Source organism: Leuresthes tenuis, unplaced genomic scaffold (assembly GCF_036924035.1).
Source record: "Leuresthes tenuis unplaced genomic scaffold, fLeuTen1.0.hap1 SCAF_4, whole genome shotgun sequence".
NCBI lineage: Eukaryota > Metazoa > Chordata > Actinopteri > Atheriniformes > Atherinopsidae > Leuresthes > Leuresthes tenuis.
The window spans coordinates 22794093-22813769 of NW_027325358.1; the positions used below are offsets into that span (position 1 = coordinate 22794093).

Here is a 19677-nt window from a genome sequence, read left to right on the forward strand (position 1 = left end):
CTAAACCTCAATATTACACGTCTGCAGTTCTTATCTAGCTCGTGTCTGAGCTGATCCAGCGACTTTCTTTTCTACAGCATATCTATTCGGTCAAAAATGCAGTTGTTTCAGTACTTTTGTACTTGACTGCTCCCCGCTCGGAATTAATGATATATGAATACTGCATTATAGGTACGTACAACATATATGACAGTTATATAGTTTTATGAGGTATGAGTTTTTTCAGAAATAGCCTATTACAGCAAAGTTACAAGTTTGCAAAGGTTTTTGTTTGATTGCAGCAGACACGCCTCTAAATCTTTATTAGAATCTTAAAAATGTAAAACTTCAGGCCATACAAATATTTCTAATCTAAAAAAAAAAAAAATCAATTGTATTCATACTTCTTAGGGTAGTTTGATAGCTCAGCAACACATGTAACATGCAAAACATGTAATATAAGAATGTCATTCTTCTATTTGCAAAACAGACACTACACCAGAGCTCCAGGCTTACGGCATTACACATAATATTGTGAAAGTTTTCGTTATGACGTAAAGAAAGACTTTTATACAAGATCAAGTGTTCATATGCAAAATATAAATAAAACATCATACAACTTATGAATTTTTTCAGGAGTGGTAAGTCACCTAAGGCTGATAATTAGCCCCGAGAGTGATGAACAAAGGCACATTTTAATCCCATGCAAACATACCAAAAAACTAAATTACAAAGATGTCTGCATACAATAATAATGACCATCATGTTGATTTCCATTTAGTATTTGTTACCTCAACCTATATATCAAATTACTCGTCCATGAAGAGTAAAACGGTACAGACTCACAAAATGTACGGATAAATAAAAAAAGAAACGCTAAAATCCTTGATTTTAACTGAGTTTTAACTGAGTTAGTTGTCCTATGAATAAAAATGAAAGAAATCAGCATAGTTAAAAGATAAAAAACCTGTAGCAAAAACCACGTTTTGTCTTGTATCTTCTAAAAGCAGGTTAAACAAATCAACAGCAAAGATTAAATAACCATATATGTGGTTTCATGTCCGCTAATTAATTAAAAATAAACTTGTGAAAAACTATTGACCTTTCTGTATATCTGAAATACAATTTCAGATTTTTGTATGAACGGAAGTGCAACTGTCTCCAAGTCCTACATGGGTTTTACATGTATTTAGGAGAAACAATATACAGTCTGCAGGCATTTTTGCTAAACTATAACATTTCCTTTTCAGGACACATCTAATAAAATTGCCCTACAAAGAAAATACAGAGAATATATTTCAGGTAGATCCTGATATGTTTTTTTATTTGGTTTTCTGAACCAAATGACAAAAATGGGCCGACACCACTGTTTACACTGCTAAAGCTCCATTTAACCATAAAGAATCTTTTTACTCCTGTCAGTAAAGGGACGCATATGCACTAATTTAAAAGTTCATGTGATGTTTAAATCCCTGGACTGACGCTTACTTTCCTCTGATTAAATCTTTAAATGTTTTCAATTTGAAAAAAAAAGGTCTCCAACACAAATCCTCTGTCCTGTTCGACATACTGTAACTCCATGTGAGAACAAACACTTTTTTAGGACTTCGTTTCTGCAACACACATAAAACATCCACCGCTGTACACCTGCATAGTGGTCCATTAGGTTTACTGTTCAATCACTGCATTCTCAGTTCTAAAATGTTTGAGATCAGGGGATTTTAGTGGGAAAGTTAGTGAAAAACAACCCAACAGACTCAAAGTCTGAGTTTTTGTACCCCCACACAGTTGACTGACTTTGAACAGCACACTATTATGTCATCTGAAAAATAGCTCAGATGGCTATTAGATCACAGTAAGACATCAAAAGGCCTTGCATTGGTTTATGCTGAACATGCGTCTCCTGGCTTGTTTCTTGGCCTGGTTAAAAACTGTCCGCACTGCATACTCAAACACCTGCTGCACACCGCGGTTGCTCAGGGAGGAGCACTCCAGGTAGCCCTTAGCGTGGATTTCATGAGCCACACGTTTCCCTTCAGCTGGAGAGATGCAGCTGCCTCGATGGACCCCGACTTCCCTCAGGTCCGTCTGAGTCGCCACGATGAGAACTGGCACCTTGGGTAGGTTTTCTCGAACCTCAGCGATCCACTTGCGCTGGATGCTGGCTAGAGAATTCGGGTTAGCCACAGAGTAGCAGATGAGGACGACATCGGCCTGGTGGTACGATCTCGGTCGGATCTGCTTAAAGTTGTCGTTACCTGCCGTGTCCCACAGGCCCAGGCTGATCTGGACTCCATCCATGTACACCTCTACGCCCGTGTTATCAAACACCGTGGGCTTGTACGTGTCTGGGAAGGTCTCTGAGGTGAAGCGGACCAGCAGGGCCGTCTTGCCAACCGCGCAGTCCCCAACAAGGACACATTTCACGGACATCTCTGTCAAGCCGTTCATGATTGCGGTCAATTATCCTGTGGATGTCTGCGGTTCTTCTAAGAGATTCTACAGTCAAGTTTGTATGATTTAGTGGGATACAAGGTCCACGAGATATCACCCCATGCGTTGTGTACTTCCGTACGCAGGTGGCAATATTCAAAGCAGATACTGTGTAGACCTGCTTTGTGGAAACTCCAGTACTTGAGATGCTCTTGTGCCGTGGCGATTCAGTCAACTAAAATGGCTTATGATGTGCTTCCTTAAATATTTATATCAGTAAGTGTGCATGATCAGCACTTCTCCAGCAGACAGGCCTCACACAACCTTTTAGTTCATTAGGCCATCGTGGCTCGCCTCACTTCCGCTCGGTCTCTGCAGCAGCGTGGTCAGACCCGTGTTCTTCTCTTGGATCCTTTTGTCATTCTGCTCATCCAGGTCTGACCTTTGGTCACCGAAGAGGAAAGAGAAGATGAGAAAAATGTGTTAGCAGCACGAAGAGTCGTGTAAGATCTACAGTGGTTAGAATCTGAAATATTTTGGGGTTCGTTAATCTGAAGCTGAAAACTGAATTTTGTTTTCATTTCTCCAGACAGCTGACAGATTATACAACATGCAGTTTGACATGGAGGACAGCAGCACAGTTGATCTGTACACAGCACTAATCTGTTTTAATGTCATTATTTCAATACGGAAGTAAAGACATGTTTGTTTGGGTGTGACCCAGAATTAACAGCTTGATCCCACAGACTTTGGGAGGTGCTCATTGTCAACACATCCATCCGAAACAAATCATCAGGCTCAGATGCAAGTTCCATCCCCCTCTGCTGACTCTGTTGGACCCCGTTTACATAAAACCCCATCTTTCTGTGCAGCTTACACCACAAACTGACATATGAAGTGAGGAAGTGACTAAATCTAATCTTGATGGTCAACGCCACATGCAAAACTAAATGTATTGTTGATCTCTTAGGATTTCTGTCCCGTATCAAACTGACTTTGACATTTAAGTTAAAAACCTCAAGACCGCCTGCCATGTCATACACTCATCTCTATGGAAAGACCTGTCACCATCACGTAGATGGGACATGTAAATCAGTGGTTTTTCCACATTTCAGTCAAATTACCTCACAATAGGTGACTTGGGTTTCTATTAATACCATGAGAAGACATAAATGTTTAGATGTTACTGCTGAAAGATATAATCCTCCATTTTAAGAAAGCTCAACATGTTTTTATTGGTCTGTTATCACTTTTAAAACATCAAATAAATAATAATGATATAACTTCGAGCTAGAAGGTGCTCAGATGACGTTACATCAAGTTTAATTAAAAACAATTAGTAATAAAATAAAGACGGCAAACAAGAGGATCGTTGGGCCTACCTTGTCAGTCACCTCGATCTTTAACGGGCGGATGTCGGCTGCCGCCTTTGACAGATGGCAACGTTGAATAAAACGTCTTTAAGCTCCAAAAACTTTGTTGTTAATTACAGCGTGCCTTGAACCGCCAATGCGAGTCGCAAATCATTCGTACGGCTCAGAGAAGAAATGATTTTGCAGCTTCTAAGATTTTCAGGTGGAAAGTAAAACAGGAAAGTGACAATATACGAGAAATGGCAAGTGAACGCATCCGCTTGTTGGAGTGTGGAGGTGTGACTTACTGAGTATACCGCTCGCCGCCCCCACAGCAGCTGTGCATTACAATAAGGCTGTTGTTTCTTTCATTTTTTTCCCCCCTTGTCTTTGATCAATTTGTGTAGTTTTGCTTGTGCTTTTTACGCAGCAGCGAAGCGCAGACCTCGTACAAGGAACGTGGCTTTGAATCAAAGAGCAGCTGTAGTGATAACTATGTGATCAAGTAGAAACAGGTGGGATCTTCAGTAGGGAATAAATAAAGAATTTCCAAATCGAGGTCTAGGTTAATGTTTTTAATGGTCATGATGACGTAAGTCCACGAAGAGACGAACTCATTTTTTCCGTTGTAGAATCTTCTCTGATTCTATGCACTGCAGTCTGTTAAGGTGTGCTGAGAAAGCTCGGAGTGTCCATCAAAATGTTGACGATTAAGTTGCATTGGTTAACGTTGGCAGCAAGTTCGGTAGTGGTGCTTCAGTGATTTAACTGCCAGCACCTGTGAAAGTGTAGCCTGCTTGGAAAGGCCTCAGGCGATGAAGCTCGCTGCTGCAGCCAACAACGCATTTTAAGTGCATCCGGCTGACTTTAACTTTGGCTCCTTTGTGAAATGAAACCCCACATTTTTAAGACGCCCTGACCCAAAAGCTCGGTTGTAACACAGTTATGGATCCTGAGGATGATAGTTTTAAAGGTCTCAGAGTTGCTCTTTTCTATCGATCAGTTTATCAGAGGATTTGGGAGGGTGGGGTAATCGCCAATTTACAGGTGATGGCCCCATTCCTGGTAGATATGTGCACAATCTTTTGGGTAATCGTGGGCAGCTCATTGCGTTATTTACAAGCGGCCTGTCACTACGAGGAAGACTATTTGTGTCTACAATAGCACTCCCTCTTGGTATTGCGGCTTCACTGATTTAACATGAAGACATCTTAGTAAAACACAGTGTGAGCATATGAAATGGAAATTAAATAGAACAAACATAATCCCTTAATCACTGCTTATACTTAGCACATACAGATAAGCGTTAGATTACTCAGCAACCAGCAACATATTTGCAATTATAAATAGTTCATCAGCATGCTTTTATAATGCAGGGGACGTATGAAAACATGCTTCTGAGCATCCACAGAATAAACCCAGGTATTACAGATGCGGGTGGTATTCCTGAAAAAAACAAAATAAATAGTTATTTTCAAAGAAATAGATTTTTTTTTAAAAGATTCTTTTTAATCTTTTTTTTCTTCTTTTTTTGCACTTTATCCCAAATTTCTTTAACTTTGCTGAGATACGTCTGTACTCAGGGATGGAACCATGGGGTGGCCAAAGGGGTGGCTGTGGCCCGCTTTGAACATGTCTGTGGGTGCACCGTGTTGAACTTCACAAACTCGCATTCATACGTAAAAGGGTTTTGCCTTCACTTGGGTGCAAAACCACATGTGGAACAGTCTGGGGTTTGGGCTGTTCTTGGTTGTGTCAGTGCTGCTGGTGCTTTAGCCTTGCTCTGCTTTGGAAAAGGCAGAAGTCAAAGTGGTCAAAGCGAGGGTGGGTTTTGCTATGACCGAAGTGGCCCAGGGAGCAGTCTGTGAAAGGGCCCACCGTGCACGAGGGGAAGAAAAAAAAAAAGTATCAAAGAAGAAGAAGAAGAAGAAAATGTTTCTTTCATTTCAGCTCAACCCCCTGTCTGGGTTTTTCTAGTTCCAACAATATGTAGCAAGCTAAAACCGTACATCGCATCATACATAAGCAGAAGACAGATGTGGATTATGTCAGAATCAACCGCTACAGAGTTGATTCTCAAGTCAAGTGCGTGCTCAATGAAGGATGGAAAATAAAAGGTCAAAAAAGCTGTCAGGTGCCCATTTCAGGAAAAGAAGGAAATAAGAAGCAAAAGACAAATTAGTGTGTTTATTAGCCTGTTTATTAGCCTTTTGCTAATAATAGTTAGAAGTAGCAACATTAGCTATATTATGCTGCTACTTTATACATTAATTTAATTGTTAAGTCCTGATAAAGGCAGTGTTTGGCCAAAAAGTATTGGCTTCATTTAATTAGTTCCACTATGAGCTCGTTTTTTTTACATTAAACTTAAAAACTATAGAAATTTTAATGATAAATTACAAAAAGAGTGCCCCTGTCTCTACCTTGCTCTGAGAATTGGTCTGACCCTTCCTGTAAGTGTAGCTGAGGCAGAAAGGAGTTTTTCAAAGCTGAAGCTAATTAAAACTTACCTTCAGTCGACCGTGTCACAAGTACGTCTGACTGGCCTTGCCATCATCAGCATTAACCAAAAAGATTAATTATCAGCTGTGTTTGCCTGTACCTCAGCCCTATTGTACTCCACCTCCAAGCTCTCCGGAAAAAAGAAAATTCCAAAACTGTTAAATTCTAAGGTTTACACAAATATTGTTCTTCTACATGGCAGTCATGGCTGGATATGTAAATAAGAATATTAATTAAACCCCCTACACACCGGAAAAACAAATATAACATATCGGTTTCTGTGCCAACCTAATAGGACTAATGGTCTACCACCATCTACAGTTTATCCAAATGATGAATGAATGAATTTCGCCCCTTCTGGTCACATAATCATCAAGTTATGGCCAAAGAAAACATGTGACAAGAACGAGAACGGATCCTTTGATCTTAGATTTGAAGCAGCAGCTCATTTGAGTCAACTCGATTTTCAAAACTTCGTACACTTGTACTCCTTTTAGAAGAAAGGCAGAAGGCTTGGCCTTTCTCCGATGCTGCTAAATGCATGCGAATCCACGTTTGAAACAGGAAAAGCCATTTCCAGTTTTATATTGTATCGAGCTGGTACAAATTCCCATCCTGGACGCTTCTTATTTGCAGAGCACAGCTGAAAATACATTTGTTTCCCACCAGAGCAAAATGGCTTAAGGAATACCTCACGATCAACATAGTCTTTCAAATTAAAAGTGAATAAATTACTGTATCAAAATGTGATACACTGATGTAATCACATTTAGAATGTTGAAATGAAGGCAAACCCCCCCTTTAAACTTTGAAACTCTCTGAGACCCTGACTTACCATCCCACCGATGGCTCCGTGTGAACAACTTCATGTTACGCCCCTCTCTTGCAGCTGCGGCTCCCTTTGCCACAACTGTGTGGTGGTAACAGCTCTGCGGACAGTAATGTAATAGTGCTGGTTCGCTTTTTTTTTTTTTTTTTTTTTTGGACACAGCAGCTGTCTGTTTTTTTTTTGTGAAAATGCAAATAAAAAAGTTCTATTAGTAATAGGTCCCTAAACACAGCTTTTTTTGGGACTTTAGAAAGCAAAAGGAGTAAAAAAAGCAATACATCACATTAATTAATATCACAAGGAATTACTTCTAACGCCAGGACTTTTTATTATTTTTAAAAAAATTTATTTTTATACTTTTATCTATTAACAAATCAGAATAAGCTGCTTATATTTAGTTGAAAATATATATTTTATTTTGATACTGTATTTTCTTAGAGATGACTACAGGGATCCACACAAACGATGAGAAATGTCAACCATTCTGAACAAATATGGTTTTAATTCACACTATAACAACCTCTGTAAAATCTTATGAACAAAACGGATAAAAATACAATATTCTCTTCAAATGTCATGTGTTCACAGCGGCATTTATGGACAGCATACCTAAGCTTAATCAAATAGGTAGAAAAACCGAAGCACTTTTAAACTTATAAAACTCACGTAGCCAACCTTTGAGAGACAAACGCTCCAAAAATGTTGGCACACCGTGTTTTAAATAGCTACCAGGAATGGGCTGGAAACAACTGACTGGCCTCGAAGGAGAAGAACACTTAGCGCTTGCAGTCACCTGAGCTTTGAGCCAGCATATTAGCAGCTGATATCGGTTTGTACTTAAGAAAAAAAAAACAAAAGAATGTTCTTTAAAGTTGAAAGTAACAAAGGTCCGTGCTCAGACAAAGGAGAGCGAAGAAGTCACAGTGGAGGATGCTCAATCGAGTCAATGACGCTGTTCAACCTCATCGAAGTTTCACGCGTACATTGTGGTGACAGTAAGACTAAAAACAAGAGGAAAGTGCTTTCTTCCTTTAAAGCATTTGGCTTCATGATGCAGAAATGACATATACCCGTTAAGATAAACTCTCTCTCAGTAAACAGACTTAAAATCTGGTTGTAGAGTAACTGCAAAGTAGACAGCATGTGACTGTTATTCAAATAAAAATATGCACACTCTTAATAGTTACTCATTCATGGTGGAGCCAGCTACACACAGGGCGTGCTCACTCTAAAACACATGAAGTATACACTTAATATACACAATAAAACAAATCTGACGATAAAATATACATGCCGTCGAACTATACAAATGCGTAAAAATACATTATTTGTGTGTCATACCAATGTAGTCGTTTTCCATCGGAAGAAAGAGCAGAACAGACAAAAATAACAGTAATGTCAGCGGAACCAGCCATTTGAATTCTGGTGGCTTTTAAAATGTTATAAACATGGCATATAGAGTTAAACTTGTACTAAAGAAGTGAGGAGGAGGGGGCGAAAAGAGAGCTGTCCTCCAGATCAACATAATCAGGATCTCTTTTTACCTCAAAGAGACCAACACGAGACCTGGCTTTGGCTCAGCAAACCTGAGAGATGCAGAGATAGAAGAAAAGGTGGGTGAAGAAGATGAACATCTCTTGTTTTTTTTGTTTTTTTGCTCACACGTGTGTGCGTGTGTGCGTGTACCTGTAGTGTTTGTTGGTGAGGTAGTCCATAACAGCGGGGCGGATGCGGGCCACACCCCCCTGGCTGTGGTTCCCTCTTCCTGTGATGATAGAGAGCTGAGGTTGACAGAGACCCTGCTCACAATCTGCACACAAAGAGGCCAAATGGGAAGAAAACACACAGGATAAAGTTAACAGAAGCATGTTCACACGATGAAGCAATGATGAATGTATTGCAGCGATGATAAAAGGCTTTAACGTTCCAATATACACGTCTAACGTCTCTTTGCACATTTTGTTCTTCTAACCTATACCTCAGAAATAGACACGTGCTGTGAGGAAATCTTACTTGATCTCGTCTAGTAAAGCTAGAGTTTAACTGTCACCAAATATTAGCAGGGTTTCCACTGCCATGTTTCAGTCACATTTGGAAGATGTACAAAGGGTGAATGGAAGCGGTGAAAATAAAAACGTCCATTAAAGCACATGAAGGTTCATGCGCTCACTTGAGGTTGTTTTTTTTTTACCCGCTTCAAAGATTTGACACACATAACGGAATAGAAATGGCTTTACGAAACACACATCTGGCAAAGATTACAATGATGTCACACACCAGCTGTTTACGAGCTGGCCTCCATCCAACCTAGTGTATTCACTTCAAACCAGTCAACAGAAATGTCTCAGATTAATACTTTTCATTGTGGCTTTTCAGGAGATTCCTTCACATTTGGTTTGCTAGTGAATGCAAACCGGCTTATGTGTGGTGCACGTCTGAAAGGGGCTGTTTGGACCGGATGCAGTACCTGCAGTTTTGTCCTCCAAGACCTGAGCCAGATGCTCCAGGGCCTCGTTCACATGCAGCCCATGGAGGTCCAGGATGTTTTTGGGCAGCAGCGAGGAGTTGACCCTGTTAAAGATCTGAGCTGCAGCACGGTGATTGGCTTCACGCATCCGCTGGCCGTGCATGTGTCCCTAAAAGGAGAGTCCAAACAAATTCATTTACTCTTCAGCAGAGCTTAGGTCAGCATAAACTGATGATGGGCTTTAAATACAAAGACACGAAACAGGTAAGCTGAATAACCCAAAACTTTTGATATTCTTAATCGAAGTACAGTTGCTATGGCAACTCGATCTCATCGTGTCAAAAGCGTAGCTGTAAGTGCTGACTAGAAAAACACATTTTTGCTTGTTGCGGTACGTCAAAATGTATATTACAAATGTAAATTCCAAAAGATTTTACCTAACAGATGTTGGAGTTAAAAAAAACATTTAGTCTCTTTTATTAGACAGAGTTGTTGGAAACATGGGGAAAGAGCAGAAGTTGAATGACATGCTATAAACGAATCAAAGCTTGGACTCACTGCCCACTAGCCAGTTGGCTCGTACACTAGCAAAGAAAATATTAAATGAAATCATTCTCCCTCCTTCGTTTACCTGCTGTGCATAAAATGAGGCCACTTCTTTGCGGCCCTGCTTGTAGGCTTCTGCGGCCTTTGCAAAACTCTCCAGCTGTCTCCTCCTCTGAAGGCTGGCCTCAGCTCTGAAGTCTTCGTACTCTGGGTCCTCTGTGTCCTGATAGTTGGCTACAGCCAACTCCAGGGACTTTTGCCTCTGACAAATTAAAAGAACATCGTGATAGAGACAGCTAATTAGGAGAGTGGGAAATAAGTCATATCCACTGCGACACAGCTGCTCAGTTTTAGTGAAAACTAACCAGTGTTGTTTTGTTCAACCGCTCTCACAGCAGCCTTTTATCCACCTTATAGCCGAGATGTTCATATCCATCCTAATCCCGTTCATGGCGTTTAAAATAAATTTGTAGGATATTTCTGAAGCTTCGGTAGAATAGTTTATATTTTTAATCCATCTTATTTTTGGAGAGCACACTCTGCAGTTACACAGATAGCATGATGTCCTTACTGTGGGCGAGGACGAGCCATTTAGAACAAAATAAACTGTCTTATCATTCTAAAAATGTACTGGAAACAAAATAATAAAAATCACAGAAACCGCAGAGGCTGCAACAGTTGGAAGACACACACAAAACACGCGACTACGCAGCACGCAGCGTTTCCCAACCTTCTCTCTTTCCTTGCTGGCTGTTCTGTGGTGGTCAGACCGAGGAGCTTCTGGAGCAACAACCGTCTTCACAGGTTCCTCGTTCAGTAGAGAGCGAAGAAACAGCTCCGTCTGGACCAGGCCATAGCTACGCAAAAGTGAAGACATGGGGGTGTACAGTCCAGGCAGGAAATAATCAATGACCTCACAGCATTAAATATTTATATTCTATTTACATATCGCCTTTGAAGACCTGGGTAACAAAGTGCTTTACTTAAAAACAGGCAAAAAAAAAAGAGGTTGAATATTATAAACTGGTTTAAGAGGTTGCCAGTCTCAGCTGTTGCCTTACTTGTGGTCTCTGAAGATGTCCTGAAGAAAATGCCTGTCGATGGTGGGGAACAGGGCGAAGAGCTGCTTCTCTTTTAACAGAGTGGCTCCGTCCCGTCGGTCCAGGTCTGCACGGCTTTGTCTGGTCTGACAGAGAGAAAGTCCAACAGATGTCAGGATAAATAACAGAAGAAGAACGAGACGGTTACGCTTTATACGCCTTCTGTTAAACAGGCCTTCTGTTACCTTGCGCACATTCTCCTGCAAAGCCTGCTCCTCCTTTATTATATCTCTGAGAGACACGTGTGGACGGGGCACATTCCAGTGGTCCATAAATGGCACAGAACCAGAGGCCTCTGGTTGGCCCACCGCTGACATACCAGCAGCTGGTGTCCAGTCCTGTGGCATATATCTGGCCACCTGAGAATCCCCCCTGTGTGGTGAACCTGAACAATCAAAAGATCCACATTTAATAGTGCAGCAAAGCTGTGTTCGATCTGTCATGCACTTAAATGAATATTTCCATGCGTGTGCTATTTATTACTCCGGAAGCACTGACATACAGGTGCATGTTTGTATGCAAATGTGTATGTAATCTGCTGAGCAACTATATGCTGCCATCCTGACATAATGCTTCACTGGTTTCACCTTAGATCGGGTTTGTGCATGTGTTACAACTCACTTTCCTGAAGCAAATGAAAGGAAAGCGCTGCTTGTCGTTGCCTTTCCTGAAAAACAACATAAATATCCTGATGAACAAACAAAGACCCTCTCATGGGAGCACATTCATCACAGGACAGACGTTTAACCCCACCTGGATAGTTTCCTTCCACTTCTGGTGAAGCAGTTTGGCCAGATTAAGGTCCATCTGCACAGCAAAGTCATCTTCGGAGCATGTTCCTGTGTGTCGTTAACCAGACAGGACAGATATCCAGCTCAGTTTGGCGACTATGAAATGTGAATCACATGCTCTGGCTTTGACAATCACTAGATCACAATGCTATAGCATTTTGAACCAACGTGTTTGGGCACCAGCATTATCAGTATTATCCTGCTAATGCTTAGCGGGCTGGTCACAATACACTGGGGCTGAACCCCTTACAGCATTTTTCATAATAAGTATTGCTTTTTCCAACAGGGTTGTGTTGAGTTTTAATTATACTACTTAGAATAGATTTTTCAGTGTGAACCCTGTGTGTTAGTTACCTGGGTCTACTCCGACAGGACCAAACAGCTCAGTTAACTGGAGTGCCAGCTCAGTGGATAGTTTCAGCTCCAGAGTCTGAATATCCAGGTGTCGGCTCCGTAACTCCTCCTTCTTCTGTTTTTCCTCCCTCTCAATCTCCGCTAGCTCAGCCTGCAGCAGCCGATTGATCTCCTCCATGCTGGCCATCTCGTCCCCAGTCTCAAACCTTAACTCTTCAATTATCACTTCGTTATCCAAGCTCCCACTACTCGCTCCCCTTTCTAGGCCAGGCTCTGATATATCATTTTGATCAGTGTTGTCGCTTCGTTCTGATTCTTTTACTGCTTTAGGAAGACAAAGTTCGGTTTGAGAAGATCTTTCTAAGTCTGAAGCTGCATCTGATTGGTCCTCGTTTGTCAGTGGAACAGATGCACCTCCAAAACTTGACACATCTGCATCGATGGCGCTCTTAATCGACTCATCAACAGTCCCAAAGGTTGACTTTTGGGCACCCTCCTTAATCCCAGATCGTTCTCCTTTTGTCCAGAGACCACCGTGTTGACACTCATCTAACAAATCAGGACATTTAGCAGTTTCTGCAGCCTCACATGAAGCTCCAAACAGACTTGATGTATTGGGTTTATCCTCTTGTTCATCAACATCTTCGTCCCTAAAGAATTTCTCTCCGGAGTCCAGTAGCAGGTTGGTGGTCCATTCTAAGTCTTGGTGACACTTATCATACAGATCCTCTAATGTATCAAAGCTAACCAGCTTAAAATGACTGCTGAGAATGCGCAGGCTCTCGAGTCGGTCTCGAGTTACCCCAAACTCCTTCTCCTCCACCTGTGTGCCTTTCTCATGAACCACACGGTAGGGCACCTCTATGTGGCCGGATGGGTGAACAGCAACTGCTGCAGAAACTGCAGAGGAGAGCTCCGGCACAAACCGAGAGGAGTCCCCGTACAAGACCGTGATGTCGCTGGACCGGCTGCTCGCAGTGACGGCTGTTTCCTCAGAGCTGTGACGATGAATGAGACGCCAAAGAAGGGCAAAGTCGTGAGGTTCTGTCTGAGTGAAGGAGCCCATTTCCACCAGAGGAAGAGGGGTAGGGAGCTGCAGGTGTGCCACAGAATTGGACTCCGCGGACAGGTCGGCGTCTGGTTTGGGATCAAAACTGGCATCACGTTCAGTTGGCATCACGTTGACACTGCTGTCGGTATTGTCAGTGTTTTCAGCAGTGGTATTTGGACAGTCCAGATCATTCAATGACGAAGCAGGGCGGTTCTGAGTGAAGGTGAGGGCAAGCTTGATGGGCTTCCCGGATCGTCGACCTGGATGCTGCTTTCTTTCCTGAATGCTTCCACTATTATCCGTTTCCACAAAGCCCTCACATGCTGGACTCTGACATGTCTCATTAGTTTGGCTGCGATCAGCCTCAGTAACAGCCACTCTGCCATTTTCAGTACAGTCATCCGGGTCATCTGCACAAGCCTCATCTTTGATATTCAGGCTTTTGTCTACATCAAGGCACGCATGAGCTAACTTCCAATCCTCAGATACAGTTTTTCTTCCAACTTCTGACACAGTAGTATCCCTTTCAGTGACACTACTTGGTTCATTTTCAATTTCCTCCGAATCTCTCAATTTTCCAACAATGCTAGAGTCGGCTGCCTTCCAGTCTAACACACAGTCGGGTAACTCCCCTTTGCTGTTGTTGACCCCGTCCTGCTGTCTCTCTTCGCTGCTGGAATCCTCAAACATGGCACCTGCTTCACACTCTTTCTCACATTCCTCTCCTGAGCTCGGAGAAAGGGGGTGTGAGCCGGAAGAGATGGTCTGAACCGGGGCGACACCGGTCTGAATAAGATCAAGAAGCTTCTGAAACTCTGTTACATCAGGACCCGACTTCACACTCGTTTTTTCTTTGTCACTGGCTCCTCCCCGAGCGTCCTTGCCACACATCTCTCCTTGCCTTTCTCTTCTCCTCACCTGTCGCTGCTTGAGAGACCCTTCAGAGGGCCAGTCGCCCACAAAATGAAGCTCCTCCCCGCACCTCACCGCCTCACCCCGTTCTGCTTCGTCATCCTTTGACTTTTCTTTGTCTGACTGGTTGGTATCTTTTACCACATCTGCAGGCTCTGCCTGCTCAAAACCAGACCTCCTGCTTGACCTTTCTCTCCTCACTCTCTGTCCCATAGATCCAGAGTAAGCCGCGTGCATTTCATCCCCGCAGTGATCTTCGTTCATCACCGATTCCACAACACAATCTGGGATTCTCTGGTCTCCTGTTGGGAGGTTCAGCTCTAACTGGGAGTCCAGCTCAGAATCCAGTTCACCAAAATCAATATCGTCATCCCCATCAGAAACATCAGGGTTGCTGGTAGGTCTGCCGATGGACGACACGTCGGGGAGGGAGGAAAAAAGGGGAGGATGGGTTTTTTTACATCTCTCCTTCAATTCCGGCTGACATACGAGGTCAGGACATGCCGTGTCCGAGGACCCTGGGCTATAGAAAAAGCAAAAGGAGCATATTTCTGTCAAATGCTGATTTAACCAAGGGATGTCAATGACTTCTGTTCATCTAGTTCTTAAATCATATTAAGCGCAGTTTCAAAACTAACAATAATAATAATAATAATAACAATTACCTTATAAGATAAAAAAACCAGAACTGTTGCTTCTGAAGTTTTTTTCTAAAAATTATTTTCAAATAACATAAAAGTAGGAAAAAAAAAGAAGAGTAAACGTGTGGAAAGTTAAACCCTACATTTTCCTGTTTAGTTTGACATATTCACCTCTCTTTCTGTGGGAGAAGATGCTTTAAAATGGCAGATAGAACCAGGTACATGTTAGCAAGCAGTAAAATGGAACATGAATGAAACAAGTGATCGGACTGACACGGAGAATCAAAATGTAATTAAAAGAAGGAAGAGCTTCAAAGTCGATGCATATATATATATATATATATATATATATATATATGCTTTAAGGTGCATCAGAACAAAATCTACAGGTTAAATTATGTGTTAAAGACACTCTTAAATGCTCTTCACAATCGGATCTTTTTTTTATCCCAATGTAATTTGATACAGTTTTGTATATCGCCTTTGTTAGCAAAGCTAATTAGCAGAAATGGGCTGAGGCATGGAGAAAAATGCTTCAAATGAAACTCACTGGGAGCTTTTGTTCTCCAGAACAAGGCGCTGTTTCAACTCAGGCATGTGTGAACCCATGATGGACTGGACCGAGACGAAGCGCTCATATCCATTCAGCATGCGGCGGATGGTTTCCACTGGCACATTATGAGTGGTGCGCCTGGACAAGAGCACACGTTATCCTCAACTGAAACGTTTGCTCATCCAACACGGAAATAACACAATGCTATTCCTCCATCTCTCTGACCTCTGCAGTTCTCTGGGCTTGTGCTTCCACCAACTATCCGGCTCTTTAAACAGCACTTTATAACCATGTCTCAGCGCCTGGGACGGAGAGAGAAGCGGTCACTCTGTGCAGCTCGTAACAAACTCATGTGTAGGACATTATGTGCAAACGTTTGCTCTGATAATTGCTCCTGAAATCCCACATTTTCTTTTGTTGCTAAAACAAAATGCTTATGTCACTGGAAAACATTCTCTCGTATCCCGACACCACAATGTTTCATATGGCTTCTCATCGGTTAACTTGAACTCATTTAATCTGCCTCGCGTGTTCAACCCCAAACTGACTGACCTGAAACACATAGGGTCTCATCTCCCAGCCCTGCATGTTGGTGTTATCGATGATGACAGGGTTGGTGCCCCTGCTGAAAGCCTCCTTGGCTGTGGCATAAAGGTGGTGTGAGAGAAACAATGCATCAGTTGTGTAACTGAAGCAGAGGGTAAAAACACATCACTTAAAGCAAAACAAAAGCAATCAGACAGAAATATAAGAAGAAAAAAATCTTGAAATGTCCACGTTTTTTTTTTTTAACTCGTCAATGCTCTACAACTTCATGTCAGCGCTGCTTGTGTGTTGTTAACCTCGTTTATGGTTCCACTCATGGGCCTCCCCCAGGCCCGTGGGGTCAAACTGGTATTGTCCATTGCGGGTGAAGTAGTCGTCAGTGCTTAGTATAACTCCCCCGGGGTTATTCTCCAGCAAGGCTCTGCAGACACATAATGATGCTTTCAAGTGATGCAACAGCTCGCGACGGCTGTAGCAGAGGTCCATGAGTCTCACGCAGCGTTCCTAAATTTAGGACGCCGCCATCTTCATTTAATTAATTGTAGTCCACCTTGATCGTTTTTACCAATGAAAAACCCGATCCATTTCATATGTAGACAATATGATCAGCACAGCCAATCACCACTTTGTTTTTGCAACAGAAATGGAAAATTTGAATATCAACACAGGCTGCTGGGCTGTAAACTGTGACTCTGTCGGTAGAAAAAGAGATCAATGGTCGAGCCGGGGGAAAAAGTAAAGAGGCCAAAAATCCCCTAATCCGCCAGGTTGGATCGAACCCATCATACTGCACATATATAACGCCTAACGCGGGTTTTGTGAAAGTGGACTTGACAATGAAGAAATCTTTGAGTGATTTCAGGGCAGAACCATGTTATACTGTGACAGAATGTGCGACATTGCGATCTTGGGAAGTGATGCCGTGCGGTTCCTCCATGTTACAGGAATAAAAATGAAGACATCATATTCAAATATTTGATTTTCTTTCTTGGAAAATTTCCAGACATTTTTACCTTTTTTCCTCTCTAAATATAGATATACCACCCTCTCACAGCTCAGTAAAATCCTGTTATATACCTTTACTTCCATTGGTCTTAGAAAAAGGCTGCAGGAACGCAGGTAACAAACAATTCGGACTTGTTGCGTTAATAAACAGAAGCAGCTTTAGAGATTTGAAAGGTGTCCGTTATTACAGTAACTGAAGTCTGCTCGATTGACAGATGAGCTCCAGATCATTGACGCTTACCGTCTTCATTTCTATGGAAGCAAAACGATTGTGCTCACTTTGTCACACACCGTTTCTGCATTTGGGCTCAGACTTTTTTTCTTCTTTTTTTTTTAAAGAAAAAGAACATGGCGGATTATGTTGTAGGTTGTTAATCTAAAGTTTTATTTTCCTAATCTTAATTGAGATACAGGGATATTTTCAAATCAATCCTAAAAGCGTCATTCTGAAAAGCCCGTGACCACGACTTCTTGCCTTGTTGTGAACAAAAACAAGTAGATAAACCGAAAATGTCCGAAAGAGAAGTGATAACTTTGTGTCGATCGTCGTTTTATCAGTTTGGTCTCAGAGTCACCACGCAATCACAGACAGTAACACAAAATTAGATATACAATACATACATAAAAAATAAAAAAAAACTATACTATTCTGACTATCAAAACATTTCTACCTTGCCAGGGTCGACTTGCCAGATCCTGGAGCACCCCGAAGGAGCACAAGCACTTTCCCTTGCAAACGCAGCCTGCTGAATTGGGCAGGAGCCTGAGGAGAAGCAGGCAGGGCCCAAGACTTTGGAATAGTAGCAGTAGGTTTGAGAGGCGCTTGACTGACAGCGCCCTGCTTCACCCAGGGAGAGGCAAGCCTGGTCTGGCTGAACCAAGTGGAAGGTGTTTCAGCCACAGGGGTTATGAAGGCTGGGCCCTGGCTTCCAGGCATACGGGGGGAAAAAGCTGGGGCCTCCAAGTTCCAAGGTGGTGTCACGTAGCTATAAGGATTGAAATTTAGCAAGCTTGCTTCAGAGCTGGCTCCGCTGCCTGCGGCATCAGAGCGCACAGGCCCAGTCCTATCTGAAAGAGCATGTGACGGGTCCTGCTTTTTATACACCTGGAAAGCCGAGGGACGTCCCGAAGCTGCCAGGTTCAAAGGAGCGTTTGGCTTGTCTGAAGAAGTTTCTGCTGTCGGGTGTGTGGAATCCAGTACATCTCTCTGTCCCTCAGGGATCTTGTCTTCCCATGTGCTGAGCTGGTTGAGGGGGGACGAAGCTCCAGAGGAAGGCTCCACCAAGCCTCCAGCTGGTGAGCACTGCTTAGCAAAGCTCTCTGCAGATGCAGCGCCCGGACTGCTCAGAAGCAACTCTGGGGGTATCTGTGGAGGAACAGGGGGTGGAGGGAAAGAAGCTAACGACTGCTCTTCTTTCACATCTTGCTGCGCGGTTAGTGCCTCCAACTCTTGATCAATAAGCATGTCCAGCTCTTCTGTGGGCTGATGCGATGCCATAGAGGATGGCGTGCCTCGACTCGGTCCACAAAAGTGATGTGGGCTGAGTAAAGCTGCAGCAGTGCGCTCAAAGCCAGAAACGGGAGCCGGGTTTGGGACTGCGACTTCAGCCGCCACCGACAGCTCCAGGAGGGAGTCCATTGCATTTTCAACTATGACACACAAAGAAGACACAAAGAACAAGAAAAATAAATGAGCCAAGCAGTAATAACTCCCGCACAAAATATCCACTGTTGCTTTTACTGCTCTGTAAAAACACCAGCAGGAAGGTTCCCATATGTTTCACTGTACTTTCCATTTCTGCTTTAACAGAAACTGAGAATCCCTTGATGACAGGGCCATAACTCAGCCAAGGGGCTAACAGACACACGGTATCTGTCATGTAAGACTCGTGCTATGGCATTCCCACAGTTCTTAACCAAGGCAACAGGTGGAGAAGGGAATGTGCAGTTGTAGACCAAAAAAAAAATGCAAGTTCAACTATGGTCTTTCAGTTACACTTCTGGTATGCAATTATAATGGGAGTTGCATTATTAGGTAAGCTCGTGTTGTCAAATGCTTCAACGCTATCATAAGAACAGAACCAGAAAGCGACTCAGCTAACTCGTTAGCCAAGTTTCATCATGAACTATTCCCAAGTCACACGGCAGGTTAAACAACTGAGCCTCCGCCTGTTGTGGTACCTTTAAAGTCACACTCAGACAGCACGATGTAGATAACCTCTGGGTCCAGGTGGGAAAACATCTCCTGCATGCTTTTCACGATTGTCTCCTTGACAGTGCTTCTGGACTCCGAGGTGCTGACCATAGCTTGGTCATATCCCTGACGTAGAGGGTAACCCGTATCGTGGCCGAGGCTTCCTCCCTCTGGTGGCCCGCCGGGCTGCCTGGCCGGGCTCAGGCCGTTTTTCTTTCTCCGAGGCATACTGTGGTGAAATGCGAAGCCGCCGACTGCTCTCATTAGCTGCTAACGGGGCTAACTACCCGCTGGTGAGGTACAGTAGGGTGGCCCGAAACTGGAGACATGCTACTGCGTAATGGGCTGGAGAAACCAAAGTGTAGGAACTCACGGGTAGGGTACCCAACAGCACTCCAAGTGGTGGAAATAAGTCAGAAAAA

General features: G+C 42.9%; 2 protein-coding genes across 3 annotated transcripts; both read right to left on the reverse strand.

Moving 5' to 3' along the window:
- Positions 1-1426: 1426 nt before the first annotated feature.
- Positions 1427-4083, reverse strand: rhoh (ras homolog family member H). 2 transcript variants are annotated; one of them, XM_072383844.1, is made up of 2 exons: positions 3795-4083; positions 1427-2849 (listed from the first exon to the last, which is right to left on the reverse strand). In XM_072383844.1, exon 2 carries the CDS (start codon positions 2428-2430, stop codon positions 1843-1845), a length of 588 nt encoding a protein of 195 aa, XP_072239945.1. In that variant the 5' UTR covers positions 2431-2849; positions 3795-4083; the 3' UTR covers positions 1427-1842. The 2 variants fall into 2 exon arrangements, with proteins under 2 accessions (XP_072239945.1, XP_072239944.1); XM_072383843.1 differs by having other exon boundaries at positions 1427-2854.
- Positions 4084-7599: 3516 nt separating this feature from the next.
- Positions 7600-19660, reverse strand: n4bp2 (NEDD4 binding protein 2). The gene is made up of 16 exons (XM_072383252.1): positions 19243-19660; positions 17733-18711; positions 16353-16477; positions 16063-16151; positions 15736-15812; positions 15508-15648; positions 12354-14839; positions 11962-12047; positions 11830-11875; positions 11394-11593; positions 11170-11294; positions 10839-10965; positions 10194-10370; positions 9563-9731; positions 8782-8905; positions 7600-8681 (listed from the first exon to the last, which is right to left on the reverse strand). Exons 1-16 carry the CDS (start codon positions 19517-19519, stop codon positions 8636-8638), a joined length of 5274 nt encoding a protein of 1757 aa, XP_072239353.1. The 5' UTR covers positions 19520-19660; the 3' UTR covers positions 7600-8635.
- Between the last annotated feature and the right edge of the window lie 17 nt (positions 19661-19677).

Excerpts from the sequence above, each read along its gene's own strand:
- n4bp2 (XM_072383252.1), bottom strand. The coding sequence starts at position 19,519 with ATGAGAGCAGTCGGCGGCTTCGCATTTCACCACAGTATGCCTCGGAGA. Across the intron at positions 16,478-17,732 it reads GGCAAGTCGACCCTGGCAAG|AGCCTTGCTGGAGAATAACC; the intron begins GTAGAAATGTTT and ends ATGTGTCTGCAG. Across the intron at positions 8,682-8,781 it reads CTCACCAACAAACACTACAG|GTTTGCTGAGCCAAAGCCAG; the intron begins GTACACGCACAC and ends TGCATCTCTCAG.
- rhoh (XM_072383844.1), bottom strand. The coding sequence starts at position 2,430 with ATGAACGGCTTGACAGAGATGTCCGTGAAATGTGTCCTTGTTGGGGAC.